Source organism: Camelus dromedarius, chromosome 16, assembly GCF_036321535.1.
Source record: "Camelus dromedarius isolate mCamDro1 chromosome 16, mCamDro1.pat, whole genome shotgun sequence".
Classification (NCBI taxonomy): Eukaryota; Metazoa; Chordata; class Mammalia; order Artiodactyla; family Camelidae; genus Camelus; species Camelus dromedarius.
In genome coordinates, this window is record NC_087451.1 from 36,015,106 (window position 1) to 36,034,456 (window position 19,351).

The following is a 19,351-nucleotide window of genomic DNA, read 5'->3' on the forward strand; positions in this document are numbered from 1 at the left end:
TTAAAATGGAGAGGAGAGAGAGAAAGAGGGATTTTCCATTAAAAAGCAAAAGCTACGTGTGTGTGTGTGTGTGTGTGTGTGTGTGTATACATTTAAATAAAATAAACAAATGAAAAACTGTGGCATATACTTATTGCCAGCTCTGCAACAATGTTAAAAAAAGGTAATTTGGAATGTAGCTAATAACTCTTCAATTTATAAGGCTTAAAAATGACTCTACACTCATAGGTGATTGGATTTGTGTTTAAAGTAATCACGACTAACATCTTTTAACGTGGAAACAGAGTATATGTATTTATCTCACGTGCTACAATTTAAGCAACTCTAAAGCACTCAGCTTATTCACTTCATAATGAGCACTAAAATCACCTTAATTACATTTCACCAAATCTTTTATTTAAATGACTCCAAGTTCAATGGAAGAGTTTTTCAAAATCCACCATTCAAGTTATTTATGTTTTCTAAAGTAACCAAGACAGGAAACATACATAATTGCTTCTAGGCACAAATAAATAACCTTTCCCTTTACAGCCTCCCTACCTCCTCCACCCTCTTAACCCCTATACTGCCAAAAAAAAACCCCCAAAATTCCATCCCTCCTGTAGCAGCCAAATGGATGGTTTATCGCCATCCATTCCCTCACCCTGTCTCTCTGAGCCCGTTCCTTCCCCTTGTCCCCGGAGCAGGTGGCGGGAGGTGGGTAGACACCCCCTTGTCACAGGCCTTACCAAGCTCCTGTTCACCTTACTTCTGCTCCTCTGCATAAAGCCATTTGCTGGAGTCAAGCAGGGCATTAAAGAGGGAAGCACCTCTCTGAATAATAACGCCAACCCTGCCTTCTGCCTCCTGGGTGAGAGAGACAAGAGCTTCCAGCGCTCCTAGATCAGGACCTGGGCAAGTGGCAGGGGAGGAACTGCCTGAATTGGTGGCACTGTTTATTTCTTACAGCCTCTACCTCTGCCAGCAGATATCAAGACATGATGAGGAGTGAACAGAGTGACTCGAACTGGTCCGTGGATTTCATAGTTAAACATCTCGACATCACGATCTACTGAATACACAGCCTGTGTATCTTGATTATATACTATGTCGTCTCTTTAGGCAACCACTCATTATACTACCAATTTGGATACATTAAACAATTTATTACGCATGCTGTTTTCCTGTCTTTCTATTTTTATTTATTCCAGTAGCCTACTTTAGTTCCCCATGATTGAATGCGATACCTCCAGCTGACAATACAAGAGTGTGGAATAATAAAAGGAGATGAAGCGTAAATGAATCAACTAGACTTCCTACTCACATCCCTAACACAAAACTGGCTAGCCGGAAAAAAAAAAAAATTAAACAATTGGCTACTACGTGATTTTTAGATATCTTTTATCAAGTTTGACCAGCCCTGTTTGTCTCCCATCCCCATCAAAGATAGCTACGGCATTCTTTAAAAGCCCTGCTGCCTGCTCCTCGCCTTAAGGTGATTTGGCTAGAGAGTGAAAATGATTGAGTGGCAGCCCCTGCAACTGGGACTTGGGGCTACATTTGGGATTCTACAGAGATTGTATTTAAACTCAGGAGGGCTTTCTGATAAGGTGCCTCCTTACGCTCATCTGTGGCAGATGGGGTGGTCTCCTCTGCGTTTTCGCAGCTGCTCACAATGGCCACTGCGCTCAGCGACCTTCTTCTGACCTTGGGGTCTGGCACGCCCGATCCTTGGACTGGCGGGGCTTTTTCCATGTTGTGGAGCTGCTGGTCTTTCCAGTCCAACTGTTTGGCGCTGCAGAAGGGAGCGTAGACTTCCACGCTGCCCTCAAACTGCAGGCAGTTGACTTTGTAGTGCTTCCTCTTCACTTCCAAGACGTCATTGAACCTGTGGCCCCAGAGAATTTCCCGCGGGACGTAGGAACTTCTGGATTGGTGGGAAGTCCCGGTCGAATCGCCAGTATAGATAAATGTCACCAAAATCTCGAAGTTGTCTTTGGCCACGGCTTTTCGGTCGAGGGCATACAGCGGGCTCTCGTGGTCGATCTCATGAACGATCGTGACCGGCGTGACAAGGATGATCTGGTCATTGACTAATTTTAGGTCCTTAAATGCCATGGTCATCCGCCTTTCACCGTCTTCTGTGTAGCGGAGAAGCTGGGCTCGAACGGTGCCTTCCACCACGTGGTTGGGTCGGAAATCACCGATGCGCCACATGAGGCAGAGCTTCCCATCTCTCATGCCGATGAGGGCAAAATAGCTGAACCGAATGGTCTGGGCTCTCTTCCGGGCGGTGGCCATCTTGGCCAAGGCGGCACCAATGATGAAGGTGTTTATGATGCAGCTTAGGATGGACTGAAGGATCACCACGAGCACGGCCACAGAGCATTCTTCGGTGACACAGCGGTAACCGTAACCGATGGTGGTCTGGGTCTCCAGGGAGAAGAGGAACGCCCCCGTGAAGGAGTGGACGTTGTCGACACAAGGCGTGACGCCAGGGTCGTTGGACAGATCTCCGTGATGAAGGGCTACGAGCCAAAAAATGGAGCCAAACACCAGCCAGGAGAGGATGTAAGACAAGGAAAATATCACAAACATATGGCGCCACTTGGTGTCAACGAGAGTGGTGAAAATGTCAACCACGTAGCTCCCCCACTCTCCAAAAATGTGCTTGAAGTAGACGTTGCAGCTGCCATCCTTGTGCAGCAGACGCCGTCTGGCTCTTCTCTTCTCTGCAGTGATGTGCCCCGGGGGGCAGCCTGGGAGCTTGGGGTCCACATTCACGACCCGATAGCTGCTGCCGTAATAGCTCATTCTCCCCCCGGCCCTCTGGGTCACTCCGGCTGACCTCTGCAGTCACAGTCGTTCTAGGTGTGGCGCTCTTGGTTCGTTTGGGTTTTCACATAAAACCTGAAAAACAGAACGTCAAACGCACTTCAGCTTTAAGCTGGTAAAATTTCCATCGTTAGAGCAATTTGCCAAATTTGCAGCAATTTCATGCCATCTGAAATAGCTAAGACTTTGTCTGAACGATGGAGACGTTAAGTATTGATTACTCATTTCAGTTGAGAATTCAGCTCTGTCATTATAGGAACAAAGTATGCAATTAGAGAAAATCACATTTTTATATATGCGTAAGGCTTCAGTAAACACTATGATTATCCCAAATGAAGCCTCACTACCTTCTCTGACCTGCAAAAAAAAATTTTTGTTTTAATTTGTAGACTCTTGGCTTGAGAGCATTTAGAAAACAAAATAATCTATCACGTAAAAAGGCAAAATCGAATGCAGGTATTTGTCCAGAGGTCTTAATATGCTTTCTGTTTAAGTCAGACAGTTTTCCTCAGAAAAGGGAGGTGATAAAGAGTCTCTAGGCTCACGTTAAAATGGAACTCACATACTGGTTGCTATAACAGGGTGGTCCCTCACCTTCATCACTTGTAGCCTCCTCTCTCTTCCACGGAGATTTTTCTTCCTTGTGTGCTTCCCAGGACAGAACAGAACTGACGGGGACGCTATTTCAGATTCGGTTCCTTTACCCTAGCTCCACCTTTGGTCTTGAGAGGTAAAAAAAAAAATCTTCCTTAACCCCAGAGGAGTTAAAACCACTCCCAGGTGAGCTTTCAGTGAAGTATAAAATTGCTTCTGCCTTTGTTTCAAAACATCCATTCTTTTTTATTCTTTTCTTTCTTTCTTCCTGTCTGTGTCTCTCTCTCTCTTTTTTTTTTTTTTTTTTTTTTTTTTTTTTTGGACACTGGAAACTCTTCTCTTTCCCTCTGAATAGAAGCCGAAAATTTGCCAAGGTTGCTAATCTTGTTTCCCTCTTAAAGGGAGCATGCTACAATTGGACCCTTCTGTCCAGCTCTTCACTGTAATCCTGATGGTGTCACAGCCATCCCTAGGCAAAGTCATTTTCCTCCCTCCAAATTCGTTCAGTCTTTAAAAGATCAAGACAGAATGTACCGTTATTATCGCTTTTAGCATCCATGATAGAGGCCAACTGTTTTCCAGCTCAAGTCTGAAAGCAAGTTTTAAAAATTCAATATTAAATAGGCTTTAGTTACGTCTACGTGAAAAAAGGAGTCATTGCAGCCCAACGATTACAGTTTAATAACTACTAGACTATGTTTTCCACATCGTCTACCTGTGCTAGGTGGGGGAGGGGACACTTTAGCCTAGAAAATCCTGCCACTCGGCAGCATAGAAAATTTGGTCGGAGTAAACACTATTCCGGACACGGAGACTCTCCTTAAAACCAACCGAAGAAATTAACCACCAAGTGCATATCCAGCGCCTTCCCTGCTACAAAAGGGAGGAAGGAGTTAATTTCCGTCCAGTCAATAGGAGTCATTTTTCTTTTTCTCCAGGAATCAGGGCCACTTTACAATAAACACTTTGTTTGGCGGACTACTCAGAGGATGGACACTCTGCCTACAGCCAAAATATCCCATAAGGCAGGTCCAAATTTCTCTCTGTCCATTCTCTTGCCCCCTCACCCTGGCCCCTTCACCCATCCATCCTCCAGATCGGCTCTGAGTAGTTACATCCTCTCTGGTCAGCGCTTCAACTGTGTTTGGGGGAGACAATTGTATACTTTCAGGATGTGACCCAAGGCTGACAAAATGCTTCCTGGAATGTTGAAGGTAAAATATTCCCACAAAATTTGCCAACAATATATGTGTTTTTTTTTTTTTTTGGAGGAGGGGTTCCTGTCTGATGTGTCATCAAAGGACATTTTACAAGCAAGAAGCTGCTCAAGATTTTGTTTCCACTCACTCACCTGATCCTTGGGGGCATGAGAATGGAACCACGATAATCAAAGCCCCATATGATTTCAAATTAAGAAGCAGATTTGGAGACAAGATTATTTTCTTGGTAAATGTCTGTTCCTTAAAGGGAACTGCACCCATCGTGGGAGTCTGAGAATAAGAAAGCTCAGTTCATAAATCAAGAGCTACTGTGTGACTCGGCTCTTTTCTGTTGCCAACAGAAAAAAAGAAAGGTTTTTATTTGAAATGGCATTTGGCTGGCATCACTCTGAATTCCAGCAGTGCCAACCACTGTGATAAACGAACCATTTTAAAAATACCTTCAACAGTAGACTAATTAGGGGATTAGGAATTTTCAATTAATACAAGCTACAAGTGAGCAAATGTGAGTATGTGGAAAAAATTATTTCTGAATAATGTCACCATTTCAGGCCTACAAGTTACAGCTGTGAGAAATCTGCCCCAAACCCCTGACGTCCTCTGCTACGGTTCATTATGACGCTCATTCGTTTCAACTTATCCAGAGAAAAGTTTTCAGATTCTGGGGTAAGTGCATCCATTTTATTCATCTATTCTTTGATTTTCCAGCCATGTAAATGATGCATTTTCTAAAAGACAGTTATTTTTAAACTAAATGATAGATTAGAGCCAAATGGTTTTTTTTAAGTCTTAACCATTTCTCAGCCTACACCATGAAGTAAGTTGATGGAGGCCCATTTGTCAAAATGGCTAGACAGAAGAGATGTTTATTAATCTCCTGTTTCATCTGTTGTGCTAATTGGAGCACTTTTCTATTGCTTGCCCTTACATCACAGAGGATGTAGCTTGCTGATGGACTGGACTTTCTATATTTAACATTTGTTTTTCTTGGGATTAAGACTCGGCTGTCATGATGCCTCAGTGTTTTTGTCATCAGCCTGTCGCCATCTATTCCATCATAAAAAAAGTATCTTCAATGTTCCTACTTCTGCATTGCTTTTTGCATGTTGTGTTCCTTGCTCTCTAGAAACTGAGGCGGGGGTCATTTCATTGGTTGGAAAATTCCCTTTTTTAAAATAAAAATGGAAAATTTGACCACCAACATTGTGGAATAGAAAGTTGAAAAGTAAATGCTAACTCTCAGGTCCCCTTCTACCCCCGTTCTGAACTGTTTTGCCAGGTGGTTAATGATTGCAGGAGGAAAGGCCCTTTGTCATTCTGTGTGATTTCTCTGTCATGACATGGGGTTCTTTATAGACGTGGCTAGAGGAAGAGGCAGCGCACAGAGAGGATGGAGGGCTGTCCTGAGAATGCCGCCCAAGTTCATTACAATCTGCAAAGACACTTGGGAAAGTACTGACGTCATCTGAGATGGGGAAGTTAGCGCGGTCAGCGGATCCGACCCTGACAGTGACCTCTCTCAGTCCTTGCTCATGGTACGAAGTACAGTAAAAAAAGGTCCCTTACTCTGCTTTGACTGGCAAGACCTGTGTTGAGTCCTCAGTTTTTCAGATCTTTGCATGAATTCAAGGAGAAATCTTTACAGTGGAGCTCATTTCAGGTGGATCGTATGCACCAGAGGGAGTATTTTCAACAGAACACACGAGCAGCCTGCCTACCTGTTCCCTTTTCTCAAAGCACCAAAGTGTCTCGGTCAGACTCACCAATTCTGAAGCAATTCCTCTGCCATTTCGCAACAGCCTCTCAAAAACAGCTGTTTACTGCAGACTACTCTTGTAGATAGTTTTTCAGACCTAAGCTTGTCATTTGCATGTTGAGGGGACCACAGGATGGCTAAGACTTTACAACCCCATGTCACTTTGAAAATAAAATCGCTCTTGTCTCTAGCATCTGCTTAACATAACTATATTAATAGTAATCATCTTCGTTTAATTCGAGAGACACCACAAATAAAGGCCTGAAATAGCCTCCCTAAAATTCACTGATTAATGCCTCTGGCCTTTGAGATTAACAGGTACCTTCTTTATCATATAAATGACTTACTAGACATCATCAGTCATCAAGTTGCTTTCCTGGCAACTGTTAAGTGAGATAAATTTTAGTGGAAACGTGAGAGTTGGGGACAGGGCAGAGAGTAAAAAGGATGGCCTAGATTCTGGGTACAGGTCATTGTCTTGTGTGGCTTGTGGAGGGGGAGGGGGGCTACAGCAGGGTCCAGGAGAGAAGGGTAGTAAGATGACTGTGGGTGGGCTCTGGTTGCTGAGGAGCAAAGAAAGAGGGTGTTAATGAGTCAGGCGCAAACCCAAACAAGTTACTGCGCTCAAAACCTGTCCCACAGCTTCTTACCTTGGAATTAAGCCTGAGCCTTATCTTGCCTGGAATCCTCATAAGACATTCAGACACACTTAGGTGGCCCTCTTTGCTCAGCCACTGAATGGCTGCTGCACCCAGTACGGGCTAGACACTGTCCGGACGTCTCTAAATACTCCGTCTCCCTAACTTCAGTTTCTCCCGTGTTGACAAACCCACGGTATTCTCCTATTTCCTCCTCAGCTGCTGTCATCCCCTGAGCAGGCTGGGGTCTGACCTACAGCTTTTGTTCCCTTTTTCTTCTCCTCTCCCTCCCAGCCCTACCCTCCAATCCTGGTCCAACTTCTCAGTGACCATGGAGTTTACCTCTTTCCTGACACAACCTTACAATTTCTTTTTCTGAATCCATCCAAGAAAGTTGCATGCCAGTTTATGGAATAAAGGGTTTCCGTAATAAGAAAGGGGTTGTAGTATGTTACCAGTGAACTGAAGGAGAAGCTAAGAAGGCGCTGGGAAGAAGCAGAAATCCAGCAATGACAATATCACTAGTCACTTTATCTGGAGACCCTCTTTCTGAGCCCAGTTTTTCCAAGTCATATCTATCACCCGATTGTAAATGCTACCTCATCCCAAATAATGCTATGTTTTATAAAGGAGTAGAGGAACTTTGGAGTTTGGGATTAAGTTTCTCCATTTTCTGGACGTCAAGATAGGACCAAAATAATATGAATTGTAATAGCCAATTATTCTGGTTTAAAAATCAAAGAACTTCATTATTAAGAGAGAGTCTGAAATTAAATGTTTCCTGGTAATGTAAAGAAATCATGAACTGGGGGGCAGACTCCAGTTCCAGATCTGTCCTCCCCGTCTTGACTGGTTTATGTAACTCTTCTCTGAACCTCAGTGTGTTCATCCAAGATATGGGGATAATACCCCTGTTACTGAGTTATTGTGAGGTCTGAATGAACCTCTTCGAAGATGGAACGCCATCTTTCACGGGGCTGGGCTCTTAGCAGTTATTCAGTCATTGCTGCCCCTGAGGACTCCGTTTCCCCGTCTGTAAAATATCAGAGTATGTCCTTCAACTTTCTCGAATAGCCCTCCACTTGCATGACGGCAGGGAAGCCAATGTGTGGGTCCTAACAGATGTGGATGTCACCACTACTTCCCACCCTTAAGCCACGTGGGCCACTTCTCTGTCTTCTACCACTTCCTCCAAACCCCAGGGACCAGGTCATTTCCTTTTTTCTTTCACAACTGTGACCAAACAGAAAATCCCGTTCCTTGTTTTCAGCACACTCATCTACACGTAATGCATCCGCTTCAGCTCTGTTTAAGAATGTTGTTGCTATTTGCTCTGAGGAACCGACCTAAAGGAAACAAGACTGACAAGCCTGGTGAAGGTAACAGGTTAAACTCACAAGGTGATTATCGTAGTCTTTCTCTTAAACGGTATGTACATGCTTTGCTGAGATGGCTCTGAAGGTTGTTCTTGTTCTTATCTTGAAAATCAGCCTGCCCATCCTTGTCTGAGTTGGATGCCAGCCCCAGCTGCTTAGAGTTTACCTTGAGCTAGATCTGGGTTAGTGCAGGAGCTGGGCATCGGCCGATCTTAACATCTTTTTAAAAGACCGCAGTTCCATTTCCCCTTACTGTGTGAGGAGTACTTCCCCAGTGGTCTCTAAAATCCTCCTGTGGAGTTCGTTTGTATCATATGTTCGATTTGACAAACGTATTTACAAAACAGAAACAGACTCTCAGACATAGAAAGCAAACTGATGGTTACCAAAGGGAAAGGGTGGGGGGAGGGGATAAAATGCGAGCTTGGGATTAGCAGATACAAACTACTGTATATAAAACAGATAAACAACAAGGTCTTACTGTATAGCACAGGGAATTATATTCAGTATCGTGTGATAATCTATAATGGAAAAGAATCTGAAAAAGAATATATATATATATATGTATATATATTACTGAACCACTGAGCTGTACACCTGGAACTAACACAACATTGTAAATCAGCTATACTTCAATTAAAAATTTTTTTAAATAAATAAGTAAATAAATAAATAAATAAAATCCTTCAGTGGAGAATTTGTTACTGATCGTTTTCATTTTTTTAATTTATTAAAAATTTTTTTAATATTCTAGATATGTCTTTTAAAAATATTTTATTTATTTTGTTTATGGGGGTTTTTTTTGTCTTTTTGTGGGGGAGGTAATTAGGTTTATTTATTTAGTTATTTTAATGGAGGTAATGGGGATTGAACTCAGGACCTCGTGCATGCTAAGCATGTACTCTAACCACTGAGCCATACCCTACCCCTCCCGTTCATTTTTAAATTGAGCTTCTACTGTGGGTTAGACCTACCCACTTTTAGGAGTGAGGGAGGAGTCCCACCTTTGTGGAATTTACATTTAAGAGATGTCAAGAAACACAAAAACAATAAAATGAGATGATCACTGACAGTATGTAGTAAATACCAAGGAGAAAGCAAAATGAAGTACTAATCCGGACAATGGCTGGAACAAGAGGGGAGGGTGCCGTTTAACAAGAGTGAGCGGAGAAAGTTTGACCTAGGACTTGACATTCAAGCTGAGAGCAGGCTCTTCAATTCTCCTGGCTCTAACCTCAGGTGAAAAAAACGCTCCCCGCTCAGACCTGGTATTCCGATTTGGTTTGGTTGAGGCTCAGTCACTATCTGGCTGTTAAGGCTCTCACTATTTCTAGTGTAGAATTTGCATTTAGAGGTGTAGTTTGACTGCTGCGTCCTTTGTTCTGAGCTAATTTTAAGGCCTGGTTCTCACAAGAACCTATCATTACAGGAACTCATCTGCATTTTACCATGGAATCCAAATTCTCCTGACCAACTAAAAACCCGGCTTTACCTGGTTTACATAGCAGGCTGCTAACTCATCTCTTGGCACTTTCATCCACTGTGATTATTCTGAAATGTAAATGTGCCTTCTCCTGTTACCCCGGGGCTCAGTCCAAGCTCCACAGCACGGTCCTCCAGGCGTGCGGGCAGAGGGCAGGAAGGTGGAGAGCAAAGGCTTGGATTCTAGCTATGGGTCTGTCACATCTTAGCTGTGTGATATCAGCATCTCACAAATATCTCTAAGCCACACTGTATTTATCTAAGACAGAAGGACAATAGTTGACGTATCTCAAAATGTTTTTGTAAGGAGTGAATGACATACTGTAAAAGACAACAATGGCTGGCACCTTGGAAACTGTCCTTATTTATAGTCTCCTTTTAACCCTTTCCTGGACTAACGATTTCTCCTCTGTTGCTTGTAATAACTTTTAATACCAGGTCCTTATGGAGTCTGGGAGAGACGAATGTCTGAACTATAGTCTCAAAGATGAATACAAGTTAACTAAATAAGAAGAAAGGGAAAAGGAGTTTCCCTGGCAGAGGAACAGAATTTACGAAGGCTCTGCGACTCAAAGATGCATAGGGCATGCTTTCCAAAAACTGAATTCAATGGGGGTGTGTGGGGGGAGGTTGAAGCTAGAAAGAGAAATAAAGACAGAGCATACATGACCTAGGAGCTAGAATTAAAGATTTGGGTACTTCTCCCAAGAGTAGTGAAGACAGTTGAAGTATATAATAAAGTTTGCATTTTTGAAAAAGATTACTCTGGCTGTCTGTGGAAAATCAGCTGGGGAAATTTAAAAGCAGATGTGGGGAGGTACACCAGGAAGGTATTTCAATAACCAGGTGGGTAAGAGATGATGGGACAGGATGATTCCAGGGGAGGAGGTGACAGAAGCCACTTCTCACTCCAGCACGTGCACGAGGAGCAGGGTCAGCTGACCTTGGAGTGGCCAATCAGAACTTCCCCAACAGGACTTTGAGTCTTGGGGAAGTGACACAAGCGTGCTGCGTCCTATTATTCCAGGCAATGATGAGTCAAGCGGCCAGCGGCGTGGTGGTGCACGTCTAAGTGTCCCGGAGGAGGGTACGGTCCGAGGGAGGTAACATTTTCATTTTGTTTCCTGGTTTTCCTCAAACCCGTGCCTTTTTCTTCATAATTCCTTTGATACAATAAGCTACCTGATACCTTTTCAATAATATTTTCTTCTACTTGTCTTAGCCAGGGATAGCTTTTGTTTCTTGAAACCCCCCCCCAAAAAAATCAGTTAAAATTCAGTTTAATTTACATTTAAAAAATACGCCCTTTATGCAAGAGCGGTGGCCTGTTAGTCTCGAGTCCCATCATGCAAACCGGCAGCAGGTCCTGTTGGTTCTCTTTCAAAGTGGATCTTAAAACTAGTCACTCCTTAGCACAGTCAAAACCACCAGGTCTTCAATGGGCTACAGCAACATCTTCCTAAGAGATCTCCTCTCTCTGCCCTTCCTGTACTTGGATCTACTCTTTTCAAAAATAAGATCAAAACATGTCAGTCCCTTGCTTAAAACCATCCAATGTCTTCCCATTGCAATTCGAGTCATTTTCATAATCGGCGTTGTATGCAGATTGTACACGTCTGACCTCTGCCCATCTCTGGAAATTATCTCCTACTATTCTCCTTCTCACTGTTCACTATCACCACTGAATCTCCCTTTTTCACTAACACAGGGGTCAGAAAACTACAGTCCAGGGGGCAAATCTGACTCCTTGGTTGCTTTGTAAATAAACTGTTATTGGAACACATTCAGACCAATGTTTATTCGTTATCTATTGCTACTTACTGTCACATTACCACTGCAGACTTGAATAGTCACAACAGACAGCCAAAAATATTTACTATCTGGCTCTTTTCAGGAAAAGTTTGCTAAGCTCCACTCTAACACATGAGGATGTTCCTGCCCCAGGGCATTTGCACTTCCTTTTCTGCCTATGTGGCTTGTGTAATGAGGGTGTAAACTAAAACTCACCCCACAATATTGTTTTTTTGTCCGGTTAACATGATTTATTTCAAAAAACACTTACAACTACTGATGGATTTGCATGTTTGTTGGCTGGGTTGCCCCATGGAATAGATTAGGAATTCTTGGAGAAATCCTCCTCTTGTCCTGTTTGCTACTGTGTCCCTAGCAGGTAGAGCAATATGTGGCAGGTAGGCTCTCACTAATTATACTTTGAAGGAGTGAATTAAAAAGCAATCGGACAATATAACATCTTCAAGGAGATAGTCAGAGAGTCAGCATTCCTAGAACTATAAAACCATCAACGCTGACAAATCATCAGTGTTTGTTCTCCAAACACCCGCTCTCAATTCCTTCCATCTATCTTGCCTCTCCCCTATCCTAGCTGCCACTTCATACATAGTTTAAAAAAAGAAAAAAAGTCTTACTATCTGCTTTTGCTTAGCAGCTTCCCTAGAACTGAAGATGGTAATTGCATGTAACTATGCTGCAGAAATCTCTGGAAATCAGGAGTGGAAAAAAAAAATGTGTCTGGCACTAAAGAGTGTTTAAAGCAATTTGTTAAAATGATTTAATGATTAGAAATGTGGTTCTCCTAACACTAATTCATGCTATTATATTGCCATTTCAAAGATATAATATTATTATATAATATATTATCACATTATATAATGTATAATATAACACTATGTTATATATTTAATTAGAGTCATTTCTGGAGGTGAGTTGGCTACATGTGACGGTTGGTACGTGGTACAGCTTCTGATCCAGAAATTCCACTTGTAGAAATTCATCCTAAAGAAGCTATCATAAATGAGCAGAGTGGCATGACTACTTTGTAGGGCAATTTGTAGTAGCAAATTTTGGCTACGGGTTAGCCATCTAATAAATGTGGTATTGTTTCACAGGTAATGGTACAATCATATCATTACTCATTACTTTTAATGTAGCCATTAAAAGTGATGGAGGAGGAGAATGACAGGAAAAAATATAAGACATATTGTTTGGTGGAAAAAATAAAAGAGGGCTATAAAACAGCTTGTACAACATGGAGAAAAGACAGAATGACATAAACAAGATATTAATTGTGGCTCTCTCTGGTATGATTATTTCTTTTTCTTCTATTTGTTTACTTATATTTTGTAAAATTTTACAATGAACATGCCTCACTTTTGCAAAAAAGAAAAACAGGTACTTTCAGCTGGTACTTTGAAGTTTCCCGATTCTGAGGTTCCATAAAGGGAAAGCAAACCAAAAGCGATCTAAAAGCATTTATTAGAGCGTTTAAAAGGCAACTATAAATAGCCTAGAGAGGCAGACAGTCTTACAGACGTTTAAAGTCAGACATGGATGCTGTAATTTTTTTTGCTGGAACAATTCACAGAAACAAATATAGTGACATTTAATTCATCTAAGTAAAACCAGATCTCATTTAAAACAAGGAAATGCAGGAAGAGGGAGTTGGGTCAGATTTGGCCCCTGGAGACCAACTGGAGAAATCAGGAGGGCAGTTGGTAACAAGTCAGGGATACATAAAGCAGAGCTCAAATTAAACAGGCATCTAATGCAGTTCTCCCCCCAGCCCCAGTGCCCCCTTCTCTCCCTTCCACACTCCAAAACATATTAGACTGCTGATACCTTCACTTCTTGGCTTGGTATACCAAAGTCTGGTTTAAGACTCTTCCTTTTGTCTCAGTATTTTTCAATAACTTTGGAAAGAAAATATTGAAAGTTGTGCTATTTTGCAACCTTACTACTTTAAGGTCTATGTCAATAGACTTTTAAGATGCAAGAAAATGATCTTTTGAAATGAATGAATTTGAGGAAGGCAGTTAGATATTTATGATGCAGATTTGCCTAAGTAGCTGGCTCTAGCCAGTAACTCCTACTCACGCATTCTAAAACCTCATGCAGGTGCGCCAGCAAGCCGTAGAGTATGACTATTTTTTTAAGTGTTGTCTACTAACAATCTGCTTCCACGATCCCAGGAGGCACGTGACACCGTGCAGATCCTTGGGTTTCACCTCAGTAGTTCTGACTGTATTGTCCCCACTCGTCCCCTGTGAATTCTCAGAGACCCTTGAGATCAAGAACTGAGAAGCTGGGTTCTGGCAGACATGAAGTTACGTTCAGATGCTTGCTTGATCCACTAGCAAGACTAACCATGCACTTCTGCATAAGTTAGTCTTCGAGCTTTTGTTTGCTCATCTGAAAAAATGCAGGTCATAGGACCGCGACGAGGAGTCCATGAAGCTATGTTTCCAAACCTCCTTTCACCATCATACCTAGTATTTAATAAAGTACTTAATTGCAATGCTTGTAGCTATGACAACAGGTCACTCAAGTACAGATTCAAATGAAGAGAGGGGAATAGTGAGGGAAAGAGATTGAGAGTTACCTGCCATATTTTTCCCCACCAAGAATTATTAGATTGGCAATTTCCCAGAGGTATTTGAAAATTCCAATCTAGAATCTGATTGCCTTGATATAACCTTCAGGGAGCCACGACAGAGCTGCCCAGAAGAACCACAAGTATCCCAAAGAATAGAAATCATCTTGTACTAGTCAATCACTTTGCTTTCTAAATGCCAGGTTACCTGTGACTAACCTTGAATAGCCCCAGTATACTTTGGGTTGGGAGCTCCTTCGGTTGAACTTAACCGTTCATTTCAAAACAAACGTAATTTATGGAAAGTGTACGTGCCATGATGTTTGACCTTTTTCAAGTTTGACATTTATGCTCTTCCATCAGAAAACCAAATCCTATCTCTCTGTTGTTATTTTCCCATTTCGTGAGAACTGCCTGCGAACTGTCTGTTTTTGGCAATTACAGAAAATCTATTAGTCTATTCAATCTTCTGGGAATCACTGGACCCACAGATGTGATTTGCTGGTAGACCAGGAACTCCTTGGAGAGTGTCTAACGATTTCTTTGACCTTTAAAAAATTGAGTTTCTGTTTTAAGCTATCACAGTGAAAACCCAAGACATCTTTATTGGGGAGGAAAGCAAGGCAACCTTTACTGGCTATTATCTCAGTTCCCACTTTTCGCTTGTGGACACAGATAAATGGAGAAGGCCTTAAAACACAAGACAAATGATCTCCCTGGGAAGACCCAGCTGGACAGCCTATTGAGACAACACCGTAAGCAGCGTGTTGCCTACCACATGAGATTAGCTTTCTATTAGCCTGAACGTTTTCAAGGGCACTTGGCAAAAAAGCATTGCCACTTACTACAGAGAAGATTCAGATAGCTAACGGAAGTCGGTGCATTTGACAGACTCTTGAATTTCCATGAATTTCATTTTCTAGACTTTCTCCACTGGTTGTACTTCTGTTGCCACCACAGGGCAGCAGGACAAGAATAAACCACCCTACTGAAGTCGGGGGGTTTGATTTCAATATCTATGAATGCCTGTACAAACAGAGGTGACCCAACTTAGCAATGCTTCTCTTAAGAAGTGGTGCTGTTCCCGGCATTTCTGAGGCTGGAATCGTCATTGTGATGAACACTGGAGAGTTGAGTTTGAGGCAGATGGGGGCACCTCCCCTTAAGTCTTGTGATGAGATGTTTAGAACTTTACTGTAAGAGACTCTAGCATTTAGCTAAACATACCAATGTAATGTAATGAGCTGAAAAAGATCATGGGAAAAGCCTTTGTGTGTTCTTCAATTCAATCAACATTTAGCTCTCTCTGAGGCATTGTGGGGACTGTTACTGAGTATTATGAGCACTTTTATTGCCCTTGAGCTGTTCAGTCTTGCCAAGTACATGGTAGACGCTGTGTCAAGACAGGACACTTAAGAGTGGAGGCTTCTCTGGTAAAATAACATCAGGGTGGCAGGATGTGACAGGTCGGGAAGAAAGGTGGTTAGGTTTGAGACCTTTCCCAGCATTGAAGGTGCAAAGGTGCTCCCCCAGCTTTCTGCTTTGGTGGTTAATTCTCAATTTTCTAGGCTAATGAAGGAAGATGGTGGCATAGATAAGCCATGGAAGGGAAGTAGTGAGAAATCGGTTCGCATTCGTCTTGGGAAAAAATCATATGCTCTGAAAAGAATGCCCCATTTCTGTACCTTGCTGGCCATGCAAATGATTTTCTGTTGAATTCAAGTTATCAGACAGGCAGGATGCAATCAAGGAGCACATTCCGGGTAGCTGAGTGAAAGGCAGTTTAGACATTTTTATTTTTAATTCCTTGGGCTAATTCAGCCAGCAGATAATAGGCCTGTGGAAATCTGAGTGGTGCTTGGCTTGAACAAATAGATTCCCCACATCCAAATCAAAATTCATTCTTAGCCAAGGACGTACACAGCATAGCGATAAAGAGAAAGATTTCCAACATATTTTGAAAATTCAACAATTTTAGCTACTGATTTTATGAAAATTCCTTCATAAGAATTCTAACTGTAGCCAGCATGGCCTCCTTTTGTTTGAGGCTGATTGGGGGAGGGGACAGAGAGGAATGTTTTCTCTGGTAATAAAATAGCTCTTCGCTCAAACTTAATCGAAAAGCCACTTCGCACCCATGTAAGGTAGATAACATTTATGAAAAATTCATTCAATTGAGGAGCCCTCTGGCAGTACTGTAGAAGTTTAAAATCTCTTTTTCTTTCAAAAGTTTATTTAGTATCAAGCAAGAGGAGACTTTGTTTAACACTATTGAACATTTCAAGACTTGAGTTTCAAAAGAATACCACGTTATCTGCACTTATAATTGGCTTCCCTTTTTACGCATGTTGGCAAGAGAAAAAAATTAGCATATGGCTGAAAGATAAAATAACTAAATTTCTATGGAAACCTTTAAAATGAAAGGTGAGAGAAGTTTAAAATCTTATCAGAAAAAATATGCTATAAACTACAGCAGCTTTTTCCATTCATAGAGTTTAGGGCCAGAGGAAGAATTACTGGCTTTTTAATTGAGAAATGTCAATATCATTGATCATCTGAACTTCCAAATCTCATGTGACTTTCCTGTAGAAAGATAGATTGGATGCCCTCACTGAAAAGAATGAGAAACCAGTCCTCAAAGACAGATGTTCAATAACTCATGAATATACCCAGGCCAGCTTCCATATTCTCAGACATTCAAGAAAGGAGACGTAATAGGGTGAGGGGCTATTTGTTCTGTTAAGTCATTCGTCTTTGGCTAAATGGCACTAACATCTTGTGAAAATCACTCCCCAGCACCACCAGTCAAGAGCTTCCATTTGCTTCTTGGGTTCTTGGTCCCAGGGTTGCTCTGGAAACACAGTATCTATGCCTGAGCCATCAAGCAAAGTGGTCTCCACTTCCTCTCCCCTGCAGGTTCATGACCTCTGTCCTCGTCATCCGAATCGAAGAATGCTCTTTGTATGGGAGCAACACGTTGGGATCTCTGTTGGCGTATTTCCCCAGCCCCTTTCCCCCAGAAGATTTTACTCTCAACTCTCCAAAAAGTGATGGCCAGGAATTCCAAAAGTGCCACCAAGCAGTTCAGAGTGGTGCAACCTGGAGGGTCCAGACCAGAGGCAACTTATGATGCTGATCAAGGTTTCCCATGTGCTCCCACCTTCCCCTGCTAGTGACGTCTGTCCTCCCGTCCAGCTGGGTCTCGCCTCTCAGAGCCTCAGTTCTGTGTCACTCTGCCTCCATCATTACGACAAGCCTGAATTGCACTTATCATATCTTTTTTGTTTTGCAAGTTAACTAGCTAAGGCTTAGAGAAATGAATTGTTCACTGTCTATCACGGAGTGGGGAAAGTGAAAGAACTCGGATTGCAACCCAGGTCTCTATAACTAGATTCCAAGTGGTGCAAAAAGGCTAACATCGTGCTCTCGGATACGCATGTCTTCCGCGTGGAAGGCTTGAACCAGGTTTTCGAGAATTAAGGAGACTGCATGCAATTCCTGTAACTCCAAGCACGCGGGCTGCGGGGAAATATTTCAGCATCGGTGGGTGTTTTCAAGCTTCCCTGAAGTACGTCTACCCGCTCTGCTTGACGTGCACTCCAGGAGACACGAGCACCTGCGACCGTCAACCGGAAAAACACCCGACCGAACCATTCAGAGCCTACAGAGGGTCAGGGGGAAAGAGGCCAGAGGAAGCCCAGAGCTGGGGCTGGGGGCCAGGGAAGTGCTATCAATGAGGCTAACTGGGCGATGCCTTTTCACGGAGATGAGTGTTTCCAATTGTGAGATTATACGGCCAGTGGGTGGCTGGGAGGGAAGGCTTGTTGCCGTTGGACGCCCTTTGGAATTGAGCCAGAGGGTTTGAACACAAAGGGAAAAACAACCCAAGGTGGGTGATGTCACAGAGCATCCTGAGGAAAGTGGCAAGGATAAAGCTTCCTACTGCTCGGATCCAAAGAACACAGACTTATTTTGGCATTAATTCCTTCTGCAGCCAGAAACTTGACTCTTAGGGCAAGATTAATCCTAATCGTAAAGACTCAGTGCTGCAGAGGAGGCGTGTGTGTGTGTGTGTGTGTGTGCGTGTGTAAGTCTGGTTCCTGCGTGTTCTCAGCTCTCCTCCACACGTGTTCTAGGCAGTTTATGAATCCCCGTAACGAGGCAAAGGCCTTTTCCACTGAGGTGCATAGAACGTTGGCTTGCTCTCCTCAAGGGCACTCAAACCATGATCAGAAATATGTCATCTCATATAATGATGATGATGACTTCATATGGGAAAAAAGGGGAGGGAAGAGGGAACCAAAACTCAAGAGGCTTTAGGTCAGTGGCTGCCCAGTGTCAGTGAAACAGAGAAATTCATTTTACTGCATTTCTTAGGCGATGAAGGAGGGTCTGTTTGTCAGGTCAAACCACCAATGAAAATATCTATGCATTGTAAATATTTTAAAATTTTCTATTATGCTGTTTTGATATCCTAATAAAAAAGAAAATAAAAACAAACCAAAACTGTTCTGGCTGGAGAGAGACTGCCCCTCCCAGGGCTAGCCAATTTTTAGAGAGAACCAGGGACCCAGCCTGGAGATGCTTCTGATGCACAAACCCGCTAACCCAGGGCCACACACCCTGTATCTGGCTCTGCATGCAAGGAGGCAGTGTTCTTCTGCTGCAGGCATCCTAGTGCCAGGTATCAAGCAACGAGGAACCACCCTCATCTCCCAACGCCCTCCCAAAGTATTCAGACCGGCCACAGCTAAGCTATTCATCCTGCTGAGCCATGCCTTCCTCACGCAAACCCCGAGAGAGGCCAGCCATAGCCTGACCCTCCCTGGCTGCTGTCTTCACTTCCTGACCATCCTGGTGTCCCTCCCGTGTGGCCTGGGCTGCACGCCGCCCCTCCCGCCTCAAGGACCTTCGAGTAGAATAAACTTTATTTCTTCCTGAGCCGCAATGCTGTCTGCTCTTGTGGCCACACTGACTGACCAGCTCATAAAAGAATACAAAACAATCTAAGGGTTGGGGTGAGAAAACACACACTTCCATCCTCAAGGCAAAAGCAACTCCACAAGAGTGAAGAATGTATTATC

At 42.9% G+C, this 19,351-nt stretch overlaps 1 protein-coding gene and 1 long non-coding RNA gene across 12 annotated transcripts in view; one reads left to right on the top strand and one right to left on the bottom strand.

The window, feature by feature from the left end:
* Positions 1-374: 374 nt before the first annotated feature.
* Positions 375-19,351, bottom strand: part of KCNJ16 (potassium inwardly rectifying channel subfamily J member 16) — a 137,076-nt gene continuing 118,099 nt past the window's right edge. For 5 of the 11 annotated variants that reach the window (XM_064495601.1, XM_064495600.1, XM_064495602.1 and 2 more), the window contains 2 exons: positions 3,409-3,997; positions 375-2,889 (listed from right to left, as the gene is read on the bottom strand). In XM_064495601.1, the coding sequence (XP_064351671.1) occupies positions 1,534-2,793 (1,260 nt within the window). In that variant the 5' untranslated portion in view covers positions 2,794-2,889; positions 3,409-3,997 and the 3' untranslated portion in view covers positions 375-1,533. The remainder of the gene's footprint in view (positions 2,890-3,408; positions 3,998-19,351) is intronic. The other 6 variants (XM_010975952.3, XM_064495607.1, XM_010975953.3 and 3 more) reach the window with 3 other exon arrangements.
* On the top strand, positions 8,020-19,208 carry LOC135323248 (uncharacterized). The gene is made up of 2 exons (XR_010384568.1): positions 8,020-8,422; positions 17,184-19,208. It is a non-coding gene; the product is annotated as an uncharacterized LOC135323248 (long non-coding RNA).